The following is a 19,512-nucleotide window of genomic DNA, read 5'->3' as shown; positions in this document are numbered from 1 at the left end:
ACAGGGTCAGCCGACTCCGGGCTGCACCCGGCTCGGCGGGGCCGGGGGCGCGGGAACGGCTCGACCCCCGCCCGCCGCAGCTCCGTGCGCCGCCGCCCCGCCCCGCTGCGCTCCGCCCCGCCGGCAGCTCCGGGCCCGCCCGGGCGTGAGGCTCCCCCGCCGCCCCTCCGGCTGGGGGGAGCCGGTGCCGCCGCCGCCGCTCCAGCTCGGCCCGGGCCGACGCGGCGCGGGAGGTGGGGAGGAGGAGGGGAGAGAGAGAGAGAGAGAGAGGGAGGGAAGGAAGGAGAGAGGGAGGAAGGGAGGGGAGGTGAGCTGCCGCCGCCACCAGCCACTCTGTCGCTTTGCTTTCTGCAGCTGGTGCCGAGGAGAGGGCAGCCGCCGGCAGGCGTCCCGGCATGCTGAAAGTCACCATGCCCTCCTCCTCCTCTTCCTCCTCATCCTCGTCCTCCTCCGGCTCCTCGGCCGCCGGCCGCCCCGGGTCCGCTACGTCCGATTACTGGATCGATGGCTCCAACAAGGACACCCTGGCCCACTACTTCGAGCTGGAGTCCGAGCTGGGACGGTGAGGCGGCGCGGGACGGGGCGGCCGCGGGGCGCGGGTGCAGCCAGCGCGGTGCCGCGGCTGGCGGGGCTGCATCTGCCCTCCCCACCAGCACTGGGTCGCTGTGGCGAGAGCGTCAAAACTTTGGTTTGCATGAACGGCATCGGGAGGGCATGTAGGCTTTCGAAGGAAAATGACACCTCCCGGGAGCCAGGCTGTGCAAATCCCCGAAAGAAGCGAGTGATTTTCAGGGGAGGACATCAATCCGTCTCGGTAAATGCCGGTCCACATGAGCAGCTTTATCTTAGTCAGATTACCTGTATGTTTGCAGACTCTAGACTTAATACTGTATCTATCAGCTGAATGGGAGTCTTCACTTCGAGAGCACTAAAATGCCAGCTTATTCGCAGCCTCACTTCATACAAGATCATTCATTGTTATGGCCATTATCAGCACCTTCAGACCTCGCGCTGACGAAACTCCCTCCTGAGACAGGAGTCCATGGATAGGCCTCTGTAAGCAGAGTCTTTTCATTGAAGTGCAGTGCAGATGAGTGACCTGGTATATGTTCATTCATGAATTCTGCACTAGTGCCCTGATGCTTCTGCCTGTCAACTTGAAGGTCCCAAGTGTTCAGATTTTTTTTTTTTCAAAAACTGAAGTCCAGTGTAAAATGCTGTTGCCTGTATCTAATGTGTGATTTTTATTCTCTAAATACATTTGGAGGTTCATGTCAAATTTGTGGGTAGAAAATAATGTGTTTAAAAAAAAGTGGAAAATAATACCTTTTTTAAGGGTATACAGTAGATGACTTAAATCTCTAAGTCAGGAGGTAAAAAATCGCAATTGCTAACTTTGCCAGTGATAGTGTATTCAAATCCTGGATGACTGTGGGAAATTTGCAGGTAATAACATGGTTGCCTTGGTACAGTATTTTTGCAAAAAGGGCATGCAATGGAAGCTACTGCTACAAAGCATACCTGTGCTTGCTATACTGTAACTGATAGGGGCAGGAAAGGCTGTAGAAGTACTATACAGTATCATCCTTGGTGTGCTGGCTAGGTCTTAAGCATCTGCTGCTACCTTTTTGCCACTATTGTTACTCAGGCTAGCCAGATTTAAATAGGTGTAGGTTTGTGTATGCTTACCACATATATACTTCACTGTAAACCTATGCAGAAACATAAAAATGTAAAGCGAGAGATATGGTTGTGTCAGTTTTTGATTGTCAAAAAAGAGTGTGTACTGCTGAATAACAGCAGTCGATACCAACTCTGTCACTTGGATTAATACTGTTACATGTGGTCTATCTAGAATCCTTTCAGCGTGTGTGCTAGTGACTGTGGGCTTTGTTTAAGAATAGACTGTGTTGGTGATACATCATGACTTTATTGTGAATCTTGGGAAGGGATTTTAAAATGTGAACTCTTCTGTCTGAGGAAGGAAAATATAATGAAAGCTGAGATGCAGTGGGTTTTTCTACTTGCAAGGTGACACAGTAGATGCTGAAACCCTAACAAAAGGTTTGAATAAGGAAGATAACCACACCCAGCTAGTGTAGGGATGTGAGCCATTAAGCCTCCTCTGCTGTTGGGTAGAAGTAGTGTCCTGATTTTGGCTATGATAGAGTTAATTTTCTTCCTAGTAGCTGGTATAGTGCTGTGTTTTGGATTTAGTATGAGAAAGATGTTGATAAGATGTTGATGTTTTGATTGTTGCTTGGCAATGATTGTATCAAGTCAAGGAAGGCTGCAGGTGCACAGGAAGCTGGGAGAGGGCACAGCCAGGATAGCTGGCCCAAACTGGGTAAAGGGATATTCGATACCATATTGCATCATGCTTGGTATATATTTTGGTGGAAGAAGAAGGAAGGGGTGGGTGTTCAGAGTGATGGCATTTGTTCTCCCAGGTAACCATTATGTGTGATGGAGCCTGGCTTTCCTGGAGATGGCTGGACACCTGCCTGCTGATGGGAGGTAGTGAACGAATCCCTTGTTTTGCTTTACTTGCATGCGCGGCTTTTGTTTTACTTATTGAACTGTCTTTATCTCAACTCACAAGTTTTCTCAGTTCTACTTTTCTGATTATCTCTCCCATCCCACTGTGGGGAAGTGAGTGAGCAGCTATGTGATGCTTAGTTGCTGGCTAGGATTAAACCACGACGGTCCTTTTTGGTGCCTGATATTGTGTGACAAAAAAAGACTGTCATGGTTTAACACCAGCTGGCAACAAGGACCATGGAGCCACTCGCTCACTTCGCTTTCCCAAGTGGAGTGGAGGAGAGACTCAAAAGGGGAAAAAAACTTACAGATTGGGATAACAACAGTTTACTAGGACAGCAAAGAAAGAGAAAATAATAACAACAACAGTAGAATATACAAAGCAAGTGATGCACAATGCAATTGCTCACCACTCGCAATGCAATAGGCTGTCCATTCCTGAGCAGCTGTATTTGCCTCCCCGGCCAACTCCGGTTTATATACTGAGCATGATGTCATATGGTAAGGAGTACTCCTTTGTCCTGGCTTTGCTCGCTCCCAGCTTCTTGTGCACCTAGTAGAGTACTGAAAGCTGAAAGTCCTTGACTACCAGGCAAAACCCAAAACACCACGATACCAGCTACTAGAAAGAAAATTAACTATCCCAGCCAAAACCAGGACATGTAGACAGATAGGGGCAGCCTCATATTCACAAGCCCCAGTCCTCATGGGGCACTTCAAACACCCCAGTATCTGTTGGAGGGACAACACAGCAGGGCAGAAGCAATCTAGGAGGTTCCTGGAATGTGTTGATGATAACTTTCTCCTCCAAGTGATAGAGGAGCCAATGAGGACAGGTGCTATGCTGGACCTTATTCTGACCAACAAGGGGCTGGTGGGGAATGTGAAGCTCAAGGCCACCCTTGGCTGCATTGGCCATGAAATGGTGGAGTTCAACATCCTTAGGGCAGTGAGGAGGGTGCCCAGCAAGCTCAGTACTCTGGACTTCTAGAGAACAGACCTTGGCCTCTTCAGAGATCTGCTTGGTAGAGTACCGAAAGGAAGACCTGGGGAACTACAGGCCAGTCAGTCTCATCTCTGTACCTGGCAAGATCACAGAGCAGAGCCTCCTGGAAACTATGTCAAGGCACATGGAAAATAAGGATGTGATTTGTGACAGCAAGCATGCCTCCCTAAGGGCAAATTGTGTCTGACAAATTTGGTGGCCTTCTGTGGTGGGGTTATGGTGTTGGTGGCTAAGCGAAGAGCAACTGACGTCATCTACTACATTAGACACAGTCCCACACAACATCCTTGTCTCCAAATTGGACACACATGTACTTGATGGATAAAGAATTGGCTGGGTGGTGTCACTCAAAGAGTTCTGTCAATGGCTCAATGTCCAGGTGGAGACCAGTGACAAGTGGTGTTCCTCAGGGTTTGGTATTGGGACCAGTGCTGTTTATCATCTTTGTCAGTGACATGGACAGTGGGATTGAGTGCACCCTCAGCAAGTTTGCTGATGACACCAAGCGGTGTGGTGTGGTCGACATGCTGGAGGGAAGGGATGCCATCCAGAGGGACCTTGACAGGCTTGCGAGGTGGATCCGTGCAAACCTCATGAAGTTCAAGAAGGCCAAGTGCAAGGTCTTGCACAGGGGTCAGGACAATCTCAAACACAAATACAGGCTGGGCAGAGAATGGATTGAGGGCAGCTCTGAGGAGAAGAACCTGGAGGTGCTGATTGATGAGTAGCTCAACATGAGCTGGCAATTTGTGCCTGTAGCCCAGAAAACCAACCATATGCTGGGAAAAGAAGTGTGACCAGCAGGTTGAGGGAGGTGATTCTTCCCCTCTGTTCCATTCTTATGAGAACTCACCTGAAGCACTGCTTTCAGCTCTTGGGTCTCCAACAGAAGGAAGACATAGACCTGTTGGAGGTCAGCCACAAAGATGATCAGATGGCTGAAGCACCTGTCCTATGAAGAAGACTGAAAGAGTCAGGGTTTTTCAGCCTGGGGAAGAGAAGGCTCTGGAGAGACCTTAGAGCAGCCTTTGAGCATGTAAAGGGGGCCTACAAGAAAGCTGGAGATGGACTTTTTACAAGGGCCTGTAGTGACAGGACAGGGGGTAATGGATTTAAATTGAAATGAAGTAGATTCAGATTAGATATAAGGAAGAAATTCTTCACCGTGAAGGTGGTGAGACACTGGAACAGGCTGCCCAGAGAAGCTGTGGATGCCCCATCCCTGGGAGTGTTCAAGGCCAGGCTGGATGGGGCTTTGAGCAACCTGCTCTAGTGGAAGGTGTTCCTGGCCATGGCAGAGGGGTTGGAACTAGATCGTCTTTAAGGTTCCTTCCAACCCAAAGTGTTCTATGAGTCTATAATGAAATTCAGTTTAGATAAATAGAGTGGGGGTGGAGGAGAAACCATTTGGTTGTTTTCTTTCCTTAGTAAGTTAAGAGAGAGAGAGCTCTGGAAGCACTTATAACGTGGATGGAACACCTGGTTAGAGGTGCTTATTTCTTGTTTTCTTTGATGCAAGCTCTGCAGGGCATCTGACAGAGCTAGCAAGTAAAAAATGAAGCAGAGGAGGTAAGGCTGTTGCAGCACAGTGTGTACTTAAGTGGTAGAACTCCTGGCCACCGGATACTATGTATGCTAAAAACTTACCTGGGTTTAACAGACACCTAGGCAAGTTTACATTCTAGAAATCCATGAAGACTGATTAAACATGAAGATACTAACTATTGAACTACAAGTTGTTGAATGCTGTGAGAATACTCTTTGACAGTATTGATATAGTTTTGCTCTATTCTTATATTCTTCCTGAGGCATCTGTATTTGGCCAGTGTTAAAGCCAGTGTTCTGCACTAGAGAGGCTGTTACTCTGGGTCAGGACAACTGTTTTCATGTTTTATTGGATCCTGGGTAGTTCACCTTATTTTTAGTCCATTTCTGACAAGAGGATTTTGTCTGTGCCACTTAACGGTAGTTCAAAATGCTGTGAAGATGAAATTTTGGTATTTGTTTTATAAAGAATACCTGTTCCTTCACTAAAGGTTGCAACATTGGTCAATTGTGGCCATTGGAATTTTTTTCTGCATGTATTTCATCTAAAGGCTTTTTTTTCCACGCTCCCTTGGAAAAAAATTTTAATAATTTTAGATTTTAAACTTGTGTGTTCCTTAAGGACTAAAACCTTTTCTTGGCGTTATGTAATCCATGCTCTATCTTCTGATGCAGAGTTTCTGAATTCAGGAATAGTATAAAAATGGTATTTAAGTGAAGAGGAAATTAATAACAATTTTTTTTTAATATTCAGCAATATTATGGAAAAGGAATTTCTCTTTGTTGTAATTTTATTTATGATATTTTACTTAGCATGCACTCTCTTGCCTAACTGTGCTAAACTACATAACTATTTGAGTTTAAACTGTCTAATATTATTGTAGGCGTATTGCAGATCTATTAAATTGTCAAGGGCAGCTGGAAGTTATTTCCAACAAAATCCTTAGGGCTTTCTTTCCTTTCAATGATTAATAATAATTTTAAAAAAACCCAGAAAAGTAACAGAAATTTTTCTTTGGTAAGAATGAGAAATCAGGATCTTCCGTGGTTACCTTGTCCTTCATGGGCAGTCTTTCAATTGTGTGATCATTGCTGAGGTCCTGAAACTTAAAGGCGCTCAGTACTTGCAACTTACAGAGTCACAGAATCACAGAATGTTGGGTATTGGAAGGGACCTTGAAAGATCACCTAGTCCAATCCCCCCGCCGGAGCAGGAACACCCAGATGAGGCTACACAGGAAGGCGTCCAGGCGAGTTTTGAATGTTCCCCCAGAGAAGGAGACTCCACAACCTCCCTGGGCAGCCTGTTCCAGCGTTCCGTCACCCTCACTGAGAAGAAGTTTCTTCTGAGATTTAAGTGGAACCTCCTGTGTTTGTACCCATTGCCCCTTGTCTTATCATTGGTTGTCACCGAGAAGAGCCTGGCTCCATCCTCCTGACACTCACCCTTTACATATTTATAAACATTGATGAGGTCACCCCTCAGTCTCCTCTTCTCCAAGCTAAAGAGACCCAGCTCCCTCAGCCTTTCCTCATAAGGGAGATGCTCCACTCCCTTAATCACCTTTGTGGCCCTGCGCTGGACTCTCTCCAGGAGTTCCCTATCCTTCTTGAACTGAGGGGCCCAGAACTGGACACAATATTCCAGAGGTGGTCTCACCAGGGCAGAGTAGAGGGGGAAGAGAACCTCTCTTGACCTACTAACCACCCCCCTTCTAATACACCCCAGGATGCCATTGGCCTTCCTGGCCACAAGGGCACAGTGCTGGCTCATGGTCATCCTGCTGTCCACCAGGACCACCAGGTCCCTTTCCCCTACACTGCTCTCTAACAGGTTGTTCCCCAACTTATACTGGAACCTGGGGTTGTTCCTGCCCAGATGCAAGAGTCTACACTTGCCCTTGTTATATTTCATTAAATTTTTCCCTACCCAACTCTCCAGCCTGTAAACTTGCCTTGAATTGATGGTGTGAGCTGAATCATAGGTGGTTTCCGTCCTTGAGTTCTTAGCACAGGGAGAGTTTAAATCCAATGTGTGGTTTGAACTCAAGATTTCAGTGTGGAGAATGTCATCTTACTCTGTCAATCCTGTTTATGAGTGCTGTCATAGTAGCATCTGCTTTTGTAATGGCAGTAGTAGATGAAATCAGGAAGCTCCATAGTATAAGCATAATTTTATAGAAATGAATTGGTTTTGCACTTGATGCTTTGAAATTAAAACTTTTTTTTTACATTGAAAGCACACCAATTATTTTCCTTTCCATTCCTTCATTGAAAAAGGGCCTTTCTTCTGTTCATCTCAAGAGTCGTTTGTTATATACACTGTTTGCCGTGATTATTCTGAAAATCACTTGCTCATTTTGCTTTGGAGTGCATTTATGTAGGTCAGTCCCCCCTTTTGTTTAACTTTCTTGTGACCTTTAGTAATGTACCTGAAGATGTGCAAAGAGATGCAGGCATGCCACTGACAGCACATGGCACTAGCTGTCTGAATGTGAGCATGGAGCGTTTAGCTGAAGCAGGATGAGCCCTTCCCTAGTCCTGCTGGCCACACTATTCCTGATACAAGACAGGATGCTGTTGGCCTTTTTGGCCACCTAGACACACTGCTGGCTCATATACAGCTGGCTGTCCGTCAACTCCCCCAGATCCCTTTCTGCCAGGGAGCTTTCCAGCCACTCTTCCCAGAGCCTATAGTGCTGCCTGGAGTTGTTGTGACCCAAGTGCAGGACCTGGCACGTACTAAGCATTTGACTGCAGGCTCTTCTGTGGTGAACATACTCTTTGCTCCTTCTACTGAAGCAGCGCTGTTGTGGAGAAGACAATCCAATGCTAAATTTGCCAGAAAGTGGATGTCAGAATTTTGTTAATCGAGATACTGCTCTAGGAGAGGGCAGGTCAGTCCCTATCAAAATGCATGCTCATCTGTGGAGAATAATAAAGAAAAATTAATACCAAGCAGCAAATGTTTTCTGTGGAAGTTCTGTAGCTTCTTAACCCAGTGACCTGGATGCAATTTGTCATTTGAGTACGGGGAACCAGAACTTGCAATCTATAGCCTGGGTTTTGATAACTAACATTTTTTACTCAGTGCAGGGAGAATATTTTCTTCAGTTTTGTCTGGCTCAGTTCAACACCTGGTTGACTCAAAATTAATAACTAGGCTGTTGAAAAAGCATGAAAATAGAATTTCCTCTACAATTTTGTGAATAAAAACAATTGAAAGAAGATACACCATTTCACTTGAGGCTCTCTAACCATGGAGAGAAATGAGCTCTTAGGCTACATATTTTGAACCTTGCCATTAGAGGATGTTATTGAATCTGTTGTCCAAATGCCTATCTTAGGCACTAAATACCTTGTCTAAATATTATCTCTGTCTACGTGTTTCTTAGTTAGAAAAGAATATATGGATTTTTAAAAATTTTTTTTAAATTATTTTTTGTCACAATTGACATTTCTTTCGTGTTAGAAAATGAGTTTTAAGTTTTAAAGATGGTTGTTCAAACCCCTTTACAGTTCAGATTTGTGGGAAAGCCATTGTTCTCCTGCAGCCAGGAGTTTTGCATTGAGCTTCAATCTCAATGCCTCCTTCACTAGGTCTCAAAAAACACATGATAAAATGTGTATTTTTCATAATGGCTGATTAATGTTAATAGTGTGACTGAGGCATTGCTTCCATCATGCCATGATGGAAAATAGGTTTGTTGATTCAATCAGCCATGACGAAATTTTTAGCTGACAACAGTTGTGGACAGTCGTGTCAGAGAAACTAAGAGTATCATACCTGCATTCTTTCAGGGACGTGTTAATGCTTGTTTCTGTGCAAAAAACTGCCCTGCTACCTCCGTAAATAAAGAGATTACTTAGTTTTCAGTACAATCGGTAATATCTAAGTCATAGCCGTATTATATAAAAAATAGTTTGAAACAAGCTTTTCTTCTTTTTCTAAATATGAACTTAAATAGACTACTGTTAATGGCATGTATTTACGTGTTTCCACTTAACAGAATCAAAAAGATTTTGTTTGTAACATATTGCATCATTCCTGTTTTGAAAAGGCAATTTGTGGGTGCATATACACTGAAGTCTTAATTTGTTTGGGGAGTGACTTCTGTGGAACAAATGTCCCAATTATCCCCTCTCAATGTGCTTTGCTTTGCATCAAGGGGTGTTCTTGGAGTGCACAGAGCAGACTGAATGTAGCTGAACCAGAAGATGCAGTTCAGGAACACTTAATCCACTCTAAACTTTGGTGAACATTCTTTCACAGGACCAGATCAGGGCTTATCTGATGCAAAACCTGCAAAAATTGTGTGGGCTGATACCAGCATGTTGCCACCATCCGCAACACTGGTGTGCTCCTACTGCACTGCACTACTTGCTAGTGCATACCTAGATTATGTCCTAGTGATACTTTATTTGAATCTAACTGTAGTTAATCTGCAAGTTGATTAATAGGATGCTTGTGATATCATGCATTCAAGATAATGCACAGGTCAATGTCCGTCTGCTCGAGACTTGGAAGCTAAAGGGAATATATTACATAAATAAAAATTCAGTACTTAGAGTAGGCAGTGAAAGAGTAGTTAAGACGCTGCAGAGTATTTCATTATCTCTGTACTCTTATTAGTCTATGTACTCAATGGATTCTTCTGTCAATACATGGAGCCGTTACCTTTTTTTCTATAAAAGGATTGCCAGAGCAGTTTTGAATAGCTGGAATGAATATATGGTCGTTTTGTGTAATTTTCACAGCTTTCTTGTGCTTAAAAAGAGATATTAATAATGAAAAATTACATTAGATAATTGTTATTTCTTTATTTTAATTTATTTCTTCTGTCAGCCACTATGCATTTGTGTCACTGGTTTTGGTTATCTTTTTTTAATTTAAAAATATATTTCTAATGGAGAAAATCAGTAGCTCTTGAAGTAAGTACTCTTAAGAATACTGAAAAAGTTTTTTGCACATAGAGATTTTAGGAGTTGAAAGTAAAGGTATCATTTGTGTTAATATGAGGATTGTCATATTTGAAAAACCGTTGCAGTAGTCTGCAAAGGGTCAGATATAATGAAGTCATTCTTTTAGCTTGTTACAGAGAGAATACATCTGAAATTGAATAAGTATTTTCAAGTTCAGTTGAAAGCATTTTACCTTATGCGATTGTGTAATAAACCTATATGATTATGGTAGGCAAACTTAGCAAAGCCCTGTGGTACGAGAAGCAAATACGTGTTCATTCCACTGCGTCTTCAGGTATGTGTCCAAGTACACATAGTATCATGTAAGGGATTGTAATGGGCACCATTTCATAGGCAGAATTCTACCAGTAACAGATGTTTAAATGCTTGCTCACATAGTAAATAGGCACATTTGAAAAGACCATCAATTATGAATGGTGGTCAGTGAAAAAATACTCACTGCTGTAGCATGTGCCCCATCTGTGGAAGTCCAAGTACTTGCTAGGAAGCACTAGCCATCCTCTTCAGCTATTCAGATCAAAGCAGTTTTATCTTCCTAAATATTGTCTGAAGAGGTCAATCAGGAAATAAAAAAAATAGGCATACCTGGACCTAGTTTTGTTTATAGTCCAACAAATTGAGCTGGCTTTATTGCAGTAAACCTGAATGATTCTTCTGTGGTCTTCTACTAGCTAAAAGGCTGGCTGGGCTTTGGGAAAGCAATCTTCTGACACTGCACATTGTGTAGAAAAAATGTGCAAAGATTTGAATATTATTTTAAGCTATGCATGTACAATATGTATGAACCACTACCAGGAGTTAAGGCAGCATAAAAAGAAAGAACATGTACTCCTTTGTGCTTTCATAATGATTCAGAATATAAACATATACACTTGGATATTTACTGTTGACTTCCTCCTTTAGGCATTCTCACTGCGCTTCTTCTTTACACAATAAGCAGACCTTTATTATCTGAATAACCACTAATTTCACAAGGCATATTCTTTTATGGTACAGTGATGCACATTCTGAGAAAGAGTAACCAAATGCTTTGTGTATTTCCAAATTGTGATGTTGCTTTTGGTTCTTGGTTTGTCTGATGTATTTTTGGATATTTATGGTTTTCCTATCTCCTCCATTGAAAAAAAAAAAAAAGGGGTTAGAATGACAGCTTTTACAACCAGTCATTGATACCTTGGAAATACTCTTACATTTGTTGTTAATGATCCTTCATTTGGCCTTGCATTGTCAGTGTCTTCAGTCAGTCAGTAATAACCAGAAAATGCATTTTAGCTTATTGGTTTCTGCTCTTGAAAACTAAACTCGTCTCTAATTTGTGAGGATTTTTTTTCCTTCTCTTGTTCTTTGGAGTCTGAGCTAGCAGCTCTGTGAAACCTGAGCTGGTGAATCATTAAGAATTTAATTTAGGAATTTTTGTGTTGTGGAAGCGTGTTGTTTTCTTGTTGTCACCTTACTTTCGTATCTCAGTGTTAAGAAAGGTCTTTCAGAATGAACCCTCTTTTGGCAAAAGTGCACAGAATGTGTTTCCCAGAGTTTATCTGTGTTAGCTTGTAAACCTCTAGAAACTCATCTGAACAAGGCAAGGAAAGCATACTTCTTTCTTGCTCTAAAACTGCAGTTTGTTGCCTGTGATGTTTTCCCAGCTTTTTCTGACCTAAGAGATAAGATCTGTTTTGGAGGATAAATGCATGTTTTGTTGTGGCGGGGTGAGTAGGGAAGATTCTGCACAGCGTGACATCTTGGCTAGCAGCGTGCTCTGGAGCAGCCCAAACGTACTGCAACTACTGAGGATTTTATGTCTTAAGGACAGAATGACATTTCCTTTGAGTTTACCGGAGTGTGTAGGAAGGTTGTGGTCATGCACATGGAAGCCTACTTCTTTTTTCCTGGTTAGCTGTGGGTTTTTTTAAGATCTGTCAGTGTGATGTAATGGGAAAGATCATCGAGAATGAGCTATCCAAGACTACTTTCAAGTGTGGGGTTTTTGGTCAATATATACATTGTATGTGCTCAATTTCTTAGACTATATATAAACGTTTAAAATAGAGAGATAGAGTAGTGGTAATATAATACTATACCAACACACATTGGAAATTTATCTCTTGGTTATAGAATGGATACAAAAATGGTGCTACTGTCGTAGATTATTATCAGTTAAAACACACAGACTATTAGGGACCATCAATATTTGCATCTGTTGCCTTGAGAGTAGATTGCTGAGGTGTTGATGCTTTCTGTGTAAAATAATTCTAAGTTAGACTCTACAACAATATGACTTTGAAAGGGACCATTCAATCTGTAGCAATCAAAGCTTTTGCTCTTTGAATTTCACCTGCAGGGGATAACAGGAGAGAAATTATTTGGTGTGAACCGTGAAATTACATGATTGGAACTGTATGCCGATTCTGACACAAGTGAAGTAGTCGTCTGAACAACATAATGCTGTAGCTTATAAACTGTCCTCCTTTCACATGCAACTATCCATGCTAGAACTCAAGAACCATAAAACGTGAAAGATAATGAAAATGGGAAGCCCTTTGAGGAAAAAAAAATTAAAACCATGCTGCCCTTTGACAGTTTACTGTCTATTTATCACGGCTTTTTGGGAAGGGATAAAGCAATAGTAAAAGCATGTTTAAGATTTATAATGCAGAGCCTGAAAACCAACAGCATTAAAATTTAAGCCCTTCAACAAAGGTATAGTCTGTGCTCTGATGCATACCTCACTGTGAGCACCCATATGCCACAGATAAGATGCCAAAACTGCAACTTTACCTCAGAACTGATGTCATCTCAAAAGTCCTTTTCCCCAAACTCTCTTCACAGAAACATGTGATGCATCTCTCCTGGCTTCTCTCCAGGCATCGTGGAAAGAAGCAATAGCTTGGGTTTATGGAAGAGGCACCATTCTAAACCAGGGTTCCTCCCTCCACCCCCTCCTCCCTGCCCCCGCAATAATTTTTCCTTATTGGAAGTATTTGTAGTGTCTTCTCCATTCAGATCGTCATAAATACACCAATATTATTAGTTATTTTCAGTCTTTTGATCTTTAAAGCATGTCCATGTCTGCCAGGTTCACCGCCTTTGGGAATTCATACTGCATCTTAAAATACTCAGTTGATTGTGATTTTATTCATGAAGATGACCCTGATTGCTCCACAGACCTTGGCAGAACTGAATACTGCATAAACAAAAACATTCTACGAATGTCTTGATTTTAGGTTTTCTAATGAGGCAGCATAGCATCATCTGACAGAAGGGAGGTCAGTCAATCAGATCAGTCACCATAAATTGTGAATTGCTTGTTGACATTTGTTCATGTATTAAAAAACTAAAATGCTGACATTAGCAGATAACAAATTCATATAAAGAAGTTGAGATTATCTCAGAAATGAAATGCAGGAATTCCAATTTAATCTAAATATATTACTTTCAATGAACAATTTTGCACTCATGAATGAACAGAAATAAAACAGTGTGTGAGATCTTAATGAATATCCATGGAATAAGAAGTCCAGCATTATCATCACGTAGTTCTGAAATAATATTCATATTGATGTTTCTTTAAATAATCCTTGTTAACAGAGGCACACTGCCAGTACCCAAGAAGATGCTATGTGATTTTATTTTGTGTTTAGCTGTAAGAAAAAATTAATACTATGTTGAAAGGAGTGGACTTTAATACCCATTCTGTGGAAGGCTGATCATAAATTGTGCAACTTTCAATTGATAATGAGGCCTTCTAGCTGCTTGTATTCTTTGGTGATTAGTTGCTTGAATTTTATTCAAATTTGACAAAATACCTCTTTCAAATTCTCTACGTATGCAAGATGGTGTTTGCTGTTTCTGATTTATTAGGTGTCCAGCACTGGTCTAATGTTGTGAAAAAATGAGGATGTTTTAAGAACATGCTCTGGGCCAGAAATTATTTCAAGTCTTTCGGCACACATTGATTTTTTTTTTTTTAATTTGGTGGTATTACATAGTTTTATACTTTTGCAGAGAAAATGGTTGTCTTAGTAAGGCTTATAAGGCCTCAAGATAGTCTGCCATGGATGAGTACTGTTTTTTTTCCTTTTTCCTTTTTCTTTCTTCTTTCTTCTTTCTTCTCTCTTCTTTCTTCTCTCTTCTCTCTTCTTTCTTCTCTCTTCTTTCTTCTCTCTTCTCCTTTCTTCTCTGTTCTTTCTTCTTTCTTCTTCTTTTTTTCTTTTTCCTTTTTCCTTTCTTCTTTTTTCTTTTTCCTTTTTTCTTTTTTCTTTTTTCCTTTTTCTTTTTTCTTTTTTCTCTTCTTTTTTCTTTTTTCTCTTCTTTTTTCTCTTCTTTCTTCTGTCTTCTTTCTTCTTTCTTCTTTCTTTCTTCTTTCTTCTTTCTTTATTTCTCTTTTCTCTTTTTCTCTTTTTTCTTTCTTCTTTTTTCTTTTTTCTTTTTCCTTTTTTCTTTTTTCTTTTTCCTTTTTTCTTTTTTCTTTTTTCTTTTTTTTTCTTTTCTCTCTTCTTATTTTTCACCTATTGACATGTTTTCTAGATTAATGAACTACAATTCTTCTACGGTATACAGTGCTTTACTGATGTTTTTTTTTCTGAGGGATAACATTCAGTTGTCAGCTTATCATATTGTACAATAGTGATTTCCAAAAATTGAACGGAAAACATGTTGATAACTCTGGCATCTTTATAATCATCTAAATTCAAAGACCTGTAAGATAATGTGTGCATGCATGTTTTTACCTGCTAGTTTCATTGGATCTCCCCACCCTGCCTAGTGCTGTTAAAGCAGCGAGTGATCCATCTCTCCACATTCTCTTCAAATCCTCATGATTTTCTGGCTGAATGGCATAGTAAATTTAAAAAGGGAAGGGCTGCAAAGTTGATTTTGTAATGGGAAGCAACACTTTGTGGTGTAGATACTGACGATTATTTAGGAAATGACTAATGATTTTGTTTAATAACCTTACGTTTCAGGTGATCAGATGAAGAAACATAATAAAGGTGGGTGTTTGTTTGCTGCAGGGGAGAGGAAGGCCAGTAAATGTATTGCATCCGATTCTCCCTTCACAGAAATTTAGTTGGAGAATATCTTAACTACATACAAGAACAGAATTTGGATTGGTAGTTAAAATTAATTATCAATGAATGCTGAATAAGATCAGTAATAAATTGCCAGATTGGGTCAATGTGTAATGGAAAGTCTGCAATGAAAGAGATACCCTAAAATTCACTTGCATGTTTTTTGCTCTGACTTTCACAGAAATGAAAACCATCTCCATAATACCTCCATAATAAATGTGCAGATAAATTATTTTTTCTATTTAAATTCAAATCCCATCTCTATGCATAATTCATACAACAGGTGTTCAAAAGTAGGTGGAACAGGAATAAAACTGAGCGGAAAAAGGCAGTTTTATTCATTACTACAAAAACTTGCTCATGGAGTTGATTTGATTGGCAGTAGCGTAAAGAGAATTCTCTTACATTTCCAGAGAATCATTCATTACAGGTGACAAATCAACCATGGTCATCTCCTCCTCCACCTTGTCTTCCTCCGCAGCACAACAATACCTTTTTGACCATTTGAATATTCAGCTTGTCTAGTTAAAAGACAATAGCTCATTTTACTGTAAAGGGATTTCTGGTTTCGTCTATGCTAGTCTCTTTTTTATTGTTCTAGCAACATTTATGTATTAAAAAAAAGAAAGCAAAATATTTTAACCTCTTCACTTTTTTTTTTTTGCATGACTTTAGAAAAGGTGAAATGTCATTTATGATTGAAAAAAAATGTTAGATATATTTGCCTTGCATATGGCCATCTAAATTAGAGCTGGTGACATTTATTCTTTAAATAAATAGCCCAACAAATCTTACTTTCTTTTCCTGTCAGCTCCTATTTTGTGAACTGATTATGTTTGCTATTTTTGAATGAATACAATAAATGTTTACCTGATAGCCTAGTTAAATAGTTTGCCATGGTGCTTCTTAGCAACCATGTGTTTTAACTCTATTGAATATCTAGTAAGTCTATTTTGTTGTGTTTTTCCCTGATCACAGCTGAAACAGAACAATAATGATTAGCAAGATGTGTTAGTCACCCACAATGGCATGTGGCCATTGGAGGACCATATTTCATGCTTGAGAGTCACGCCTGTTAAAGTTTGTTTTTGTCTACATATTGATATCTTTAAAATAGTGAATTGGGAGATTTGAGAAACTCCAGAGTTTGCATCCTATGATAAATTTCAGTATTTTGGCATACATTTTTGTTTTGCATTAGGATGAGTAATTGAAGTATTGGTATGATGTGGATAAAGGACATTTTCACAGCATGGAATTATTCAACAATTTCAGATTAAAGTTTACAAATACTTTCACATTTTACATTTTGTGTTAATTAAAGACATTCTTGATTCGAAGTAACCAGATTGCAAGAACAAACTATGTTTATCTTTTGTACCATGGTGCCTTATGAGAGTTTTGATGCAGATCCCTCTTTTAACTCTTTTCACCTTCTGTCTTTGGTTCCTGGCTGGACTGTGTTTTACATGTTACACTGGAAGTGGTGCAGCTTTCCTAAGACGTATTTCCTTACTGCAATATAGGGAGGTTGCAGAAGCTGTGTTTATCTGCTGACCCAGTTATAAAATTCTCAGACTTTTCTGATAAGAACAATAAACATTATTGAATGGGATAGGATCACATTTGCGATTCTCAAAGCTGCTATCTTGATAGTTTGTAGCTGTCTGGTTGGTTGTTGTCCAAACTGTATGTCTTCCATTTTTCTTCTCTGTTTGCAATTGATGAGACTTATATTTTATAGCAAAGTTCTTGTTATTTGTCTGTGATGCATGACCTTGCATTTAATACAGCTATATTTTATCCCTTTTCTCCTGCTCCCGCTCCCCAGTTTTTCTTTTCTGATATTACAGCCCTCTCCTGTATTGCCGGTGCCAATCAGCCTACTCCTAAGTTTATGCCAAAGTCAATGATTAGAATATTAAATAAGAGGTTTAGCAAACCAAAGGAATATCACTTAAACATGAACATTGGAAAAAAAGAGAAAAACTGAAATAAAGAGCAGTGTGTTTCTGGCAAGCTTTTGGTGAAGATTAGTTTGCATAGGAAAATTTTCATGAGACAGAGAAAAAAATGCTAAAAGCAGATGGTTTATAAAACTGTTGCCCTCGATACCATTATCCCACTCAAACTGAAAAAAAAAAAAAAAATTCTTGCAGCATTGCCCATACCAAGCATGAATCTGTTCCTTTACGTTCTTTTGGTGACTCCTTGCTCCTTTAGCTAAGATCATCTAGGGCTATTTTCACTTTCCTTCCCCCCAGCTCCTAGCACTTTCTTTAGAAAGTGCTCTCAATTGTCTTTATGCAAAGAGGAAGAAATACTCTCCACTGTATTTAACAGGTGCAACTTCAGAAGTTGAAAATTTTGGCATACTACACCTATCTTCTTGTGATAAGTGCCAAACAGGATATAATTGATATGCTAGTCAGAAGCCTGACAGAAATCTTGATGTTTTGGGGGAAGCAAGGGATTAGATTTCATTATGCAGATAGATTTCTACCACCATCCTATCTTCCTCCTCCTGTTTTTGTAATGCGGATTAAGTGTGGATAAATTTAATGAATCCTGAATATAGAAGGACTCAGCTCCAGTATCTCTGTCAAACAAAAATGAAAAATGGCATGTTTTTAAGTGGCACTTGAAAATGATGTGGGTCTGTGAGTTATAGGACCTGATTGGTCCTCAGTTTTTATCCGGCCATCATAATAATTGCAGTTGTGAGAAGTGACTGCACCAGTGCCATAGAATTCTTGCCTTCATATGTATTATGAAAATTCTTGTTTAAGCTTCTTTGTAAATTTTTCATCTGAAAATACACTGTGGAGGAATTTCATTCCTTTAATCTAACAGATGGTGCTGGGGAAAGGTGATGATGGTTCTCCAACAGAGAACCACACCAGTGAGGTAGATTGGCTCACTTAAATTTAAGGACTCCTCCTTCATGCAAAGGGAGAGAGGGGTAACTTGACCATGATTACAACAAAATTTGTTATTTAGAAGAAAATATCTAACCATCTGTAGTTCTGTAACAGGCCTTTTCAATATGACCAGGATAGACAAGAAATGTGCAGAAAATTAGAATGTGATAATTTTGTGTAAGAGACTGTATGACATGGTCGCCCATGTTACTAGGAGCTGTCTTGATGACTCAGGAGAGTTCTTGGTGCTTATCTTCAGAATAACTGCATTGATTTTCAGTGCCTGCTTGTTGATAGCAGTAAGTTCAATATTTATTTGTTGACATCACCAAGGAATTAGCCAAATTCTCCTCGTCAAATTCTTATCTCAAATTGAAATAAAAATCTCTTTGAGGGCCTATGTTGTGGTCTTCTACATCTAAAATGTTGCTCTCAGAGATAAGCATGTAGTGCACTGGACATGTGTGTTATTGTGTTCAAAGGAAACTTAAATTTACCTTTTAGTATATATCAACTCTAATGATAGCATGGATACGTTTTCCATTCTACTTGTGGAGATGTCTTGTTTGGAAACACCAGATACTTGCTTTCAGAACTTCCAGACATTTAAAAATCTAAAAAACTCCAACCCTTCACATCTGAAAATTGATTTTTTTTCTATACTGACTAATATATACATATATGTTTGCACTATAAATTTAGGATAAACTGGTCATCCTAGATTATTTGAGCCTTTGTAGTGTAAGAATCACCGTGCTGGGTCAGATCAAAGGACCATTTAGGCCAATACTCTGTTTCCATCTGTAGCGAGAAGCACAAAACTAGAAAGGAGTGTAAAAACAGGGCTGAAATCTAAGGATACTTGCCCAGAGAAGTCCCTCAACCTTCAGAAATCTGAAGCCAAATCTGAAGCTTCAGCTCTCTTCCTGGTATCAGAATAGTAATGTAGATTTGCATGCAGTGCCCAAGGTATATCACAGAATTAATTTGGCAGAGACTTCTTGAAATCATCTAGTCCAACCTCCTTGCTTAAGCAGAGTCAACTAGAGAAGGTTTCCCAGAACCTTGTCAAGTAGAGTTTTGAATATCTCCACAGATGAAGATATAGAATCATAGAATCATTTCATTTGGAAGAGACCATCAGGATAATCGAGTCCAACCATAACCTAACTCTAGCACTAAACGATGTCCCTAAGAACCTTGTCTAAACACCTTTGAAACACCTTCAGGGATGGTGACTCCACCACTTCCCTGGGCAGCCTGTCCCAATGCCTGACAACCCTTTCTGTGAAGACATTTTTTCCTAATATCCATTCTAAACCTCCCCTGGCACAACTTGAGGCCATTTCCTCTTGTCCTATCACTTGATACTTGAGAGAAGAGACCAACACCCTCTATGCCACAACCTCCTTTCAGGTAGTTGTAGAGAGCAATAAGGTCTCTGCTCATC

At 40.3% G+C, this 19,512-nt stretch overlaps 1 protein-coding gene across 1 annotated transcript in view; it reads left to right on the top strand.

Moving 5' to 3' along the window:
• Positions 1-395: 395 nt before the first annotated feature.
• The window catches only part of CAMK4 (calcium/calmodulin dependent protein kinase IV), a 167,030-nt gene continuing 147,913 nt past the window's right edge, over positions 396-19,512 (top strand). Inside the window, 1 exon segment of the mRNA XM_065657241.1 lies at positions 396-562. Within this exon segment, the coding sequence (XP_065513313.1) occupies positions 396-562 (167 nt within the window).

Source organism: Caloenas nicobarica, chromosome Z (assembly GCF_036013445.1).
Source record: "Caloenas nicobarica isolate bCalNic1 chromosome Z, bCalNic1.hap1, whole genome shotgun sequence".
NCBI lineage: Eukaryota > Metazoa > Chordata > Aves > Columbiformes > Columbidae > Caloenas > Caloenas nicobarica.
This window is presented reverse-complemented; position numbering and strand designations above follow the sequence as displayed.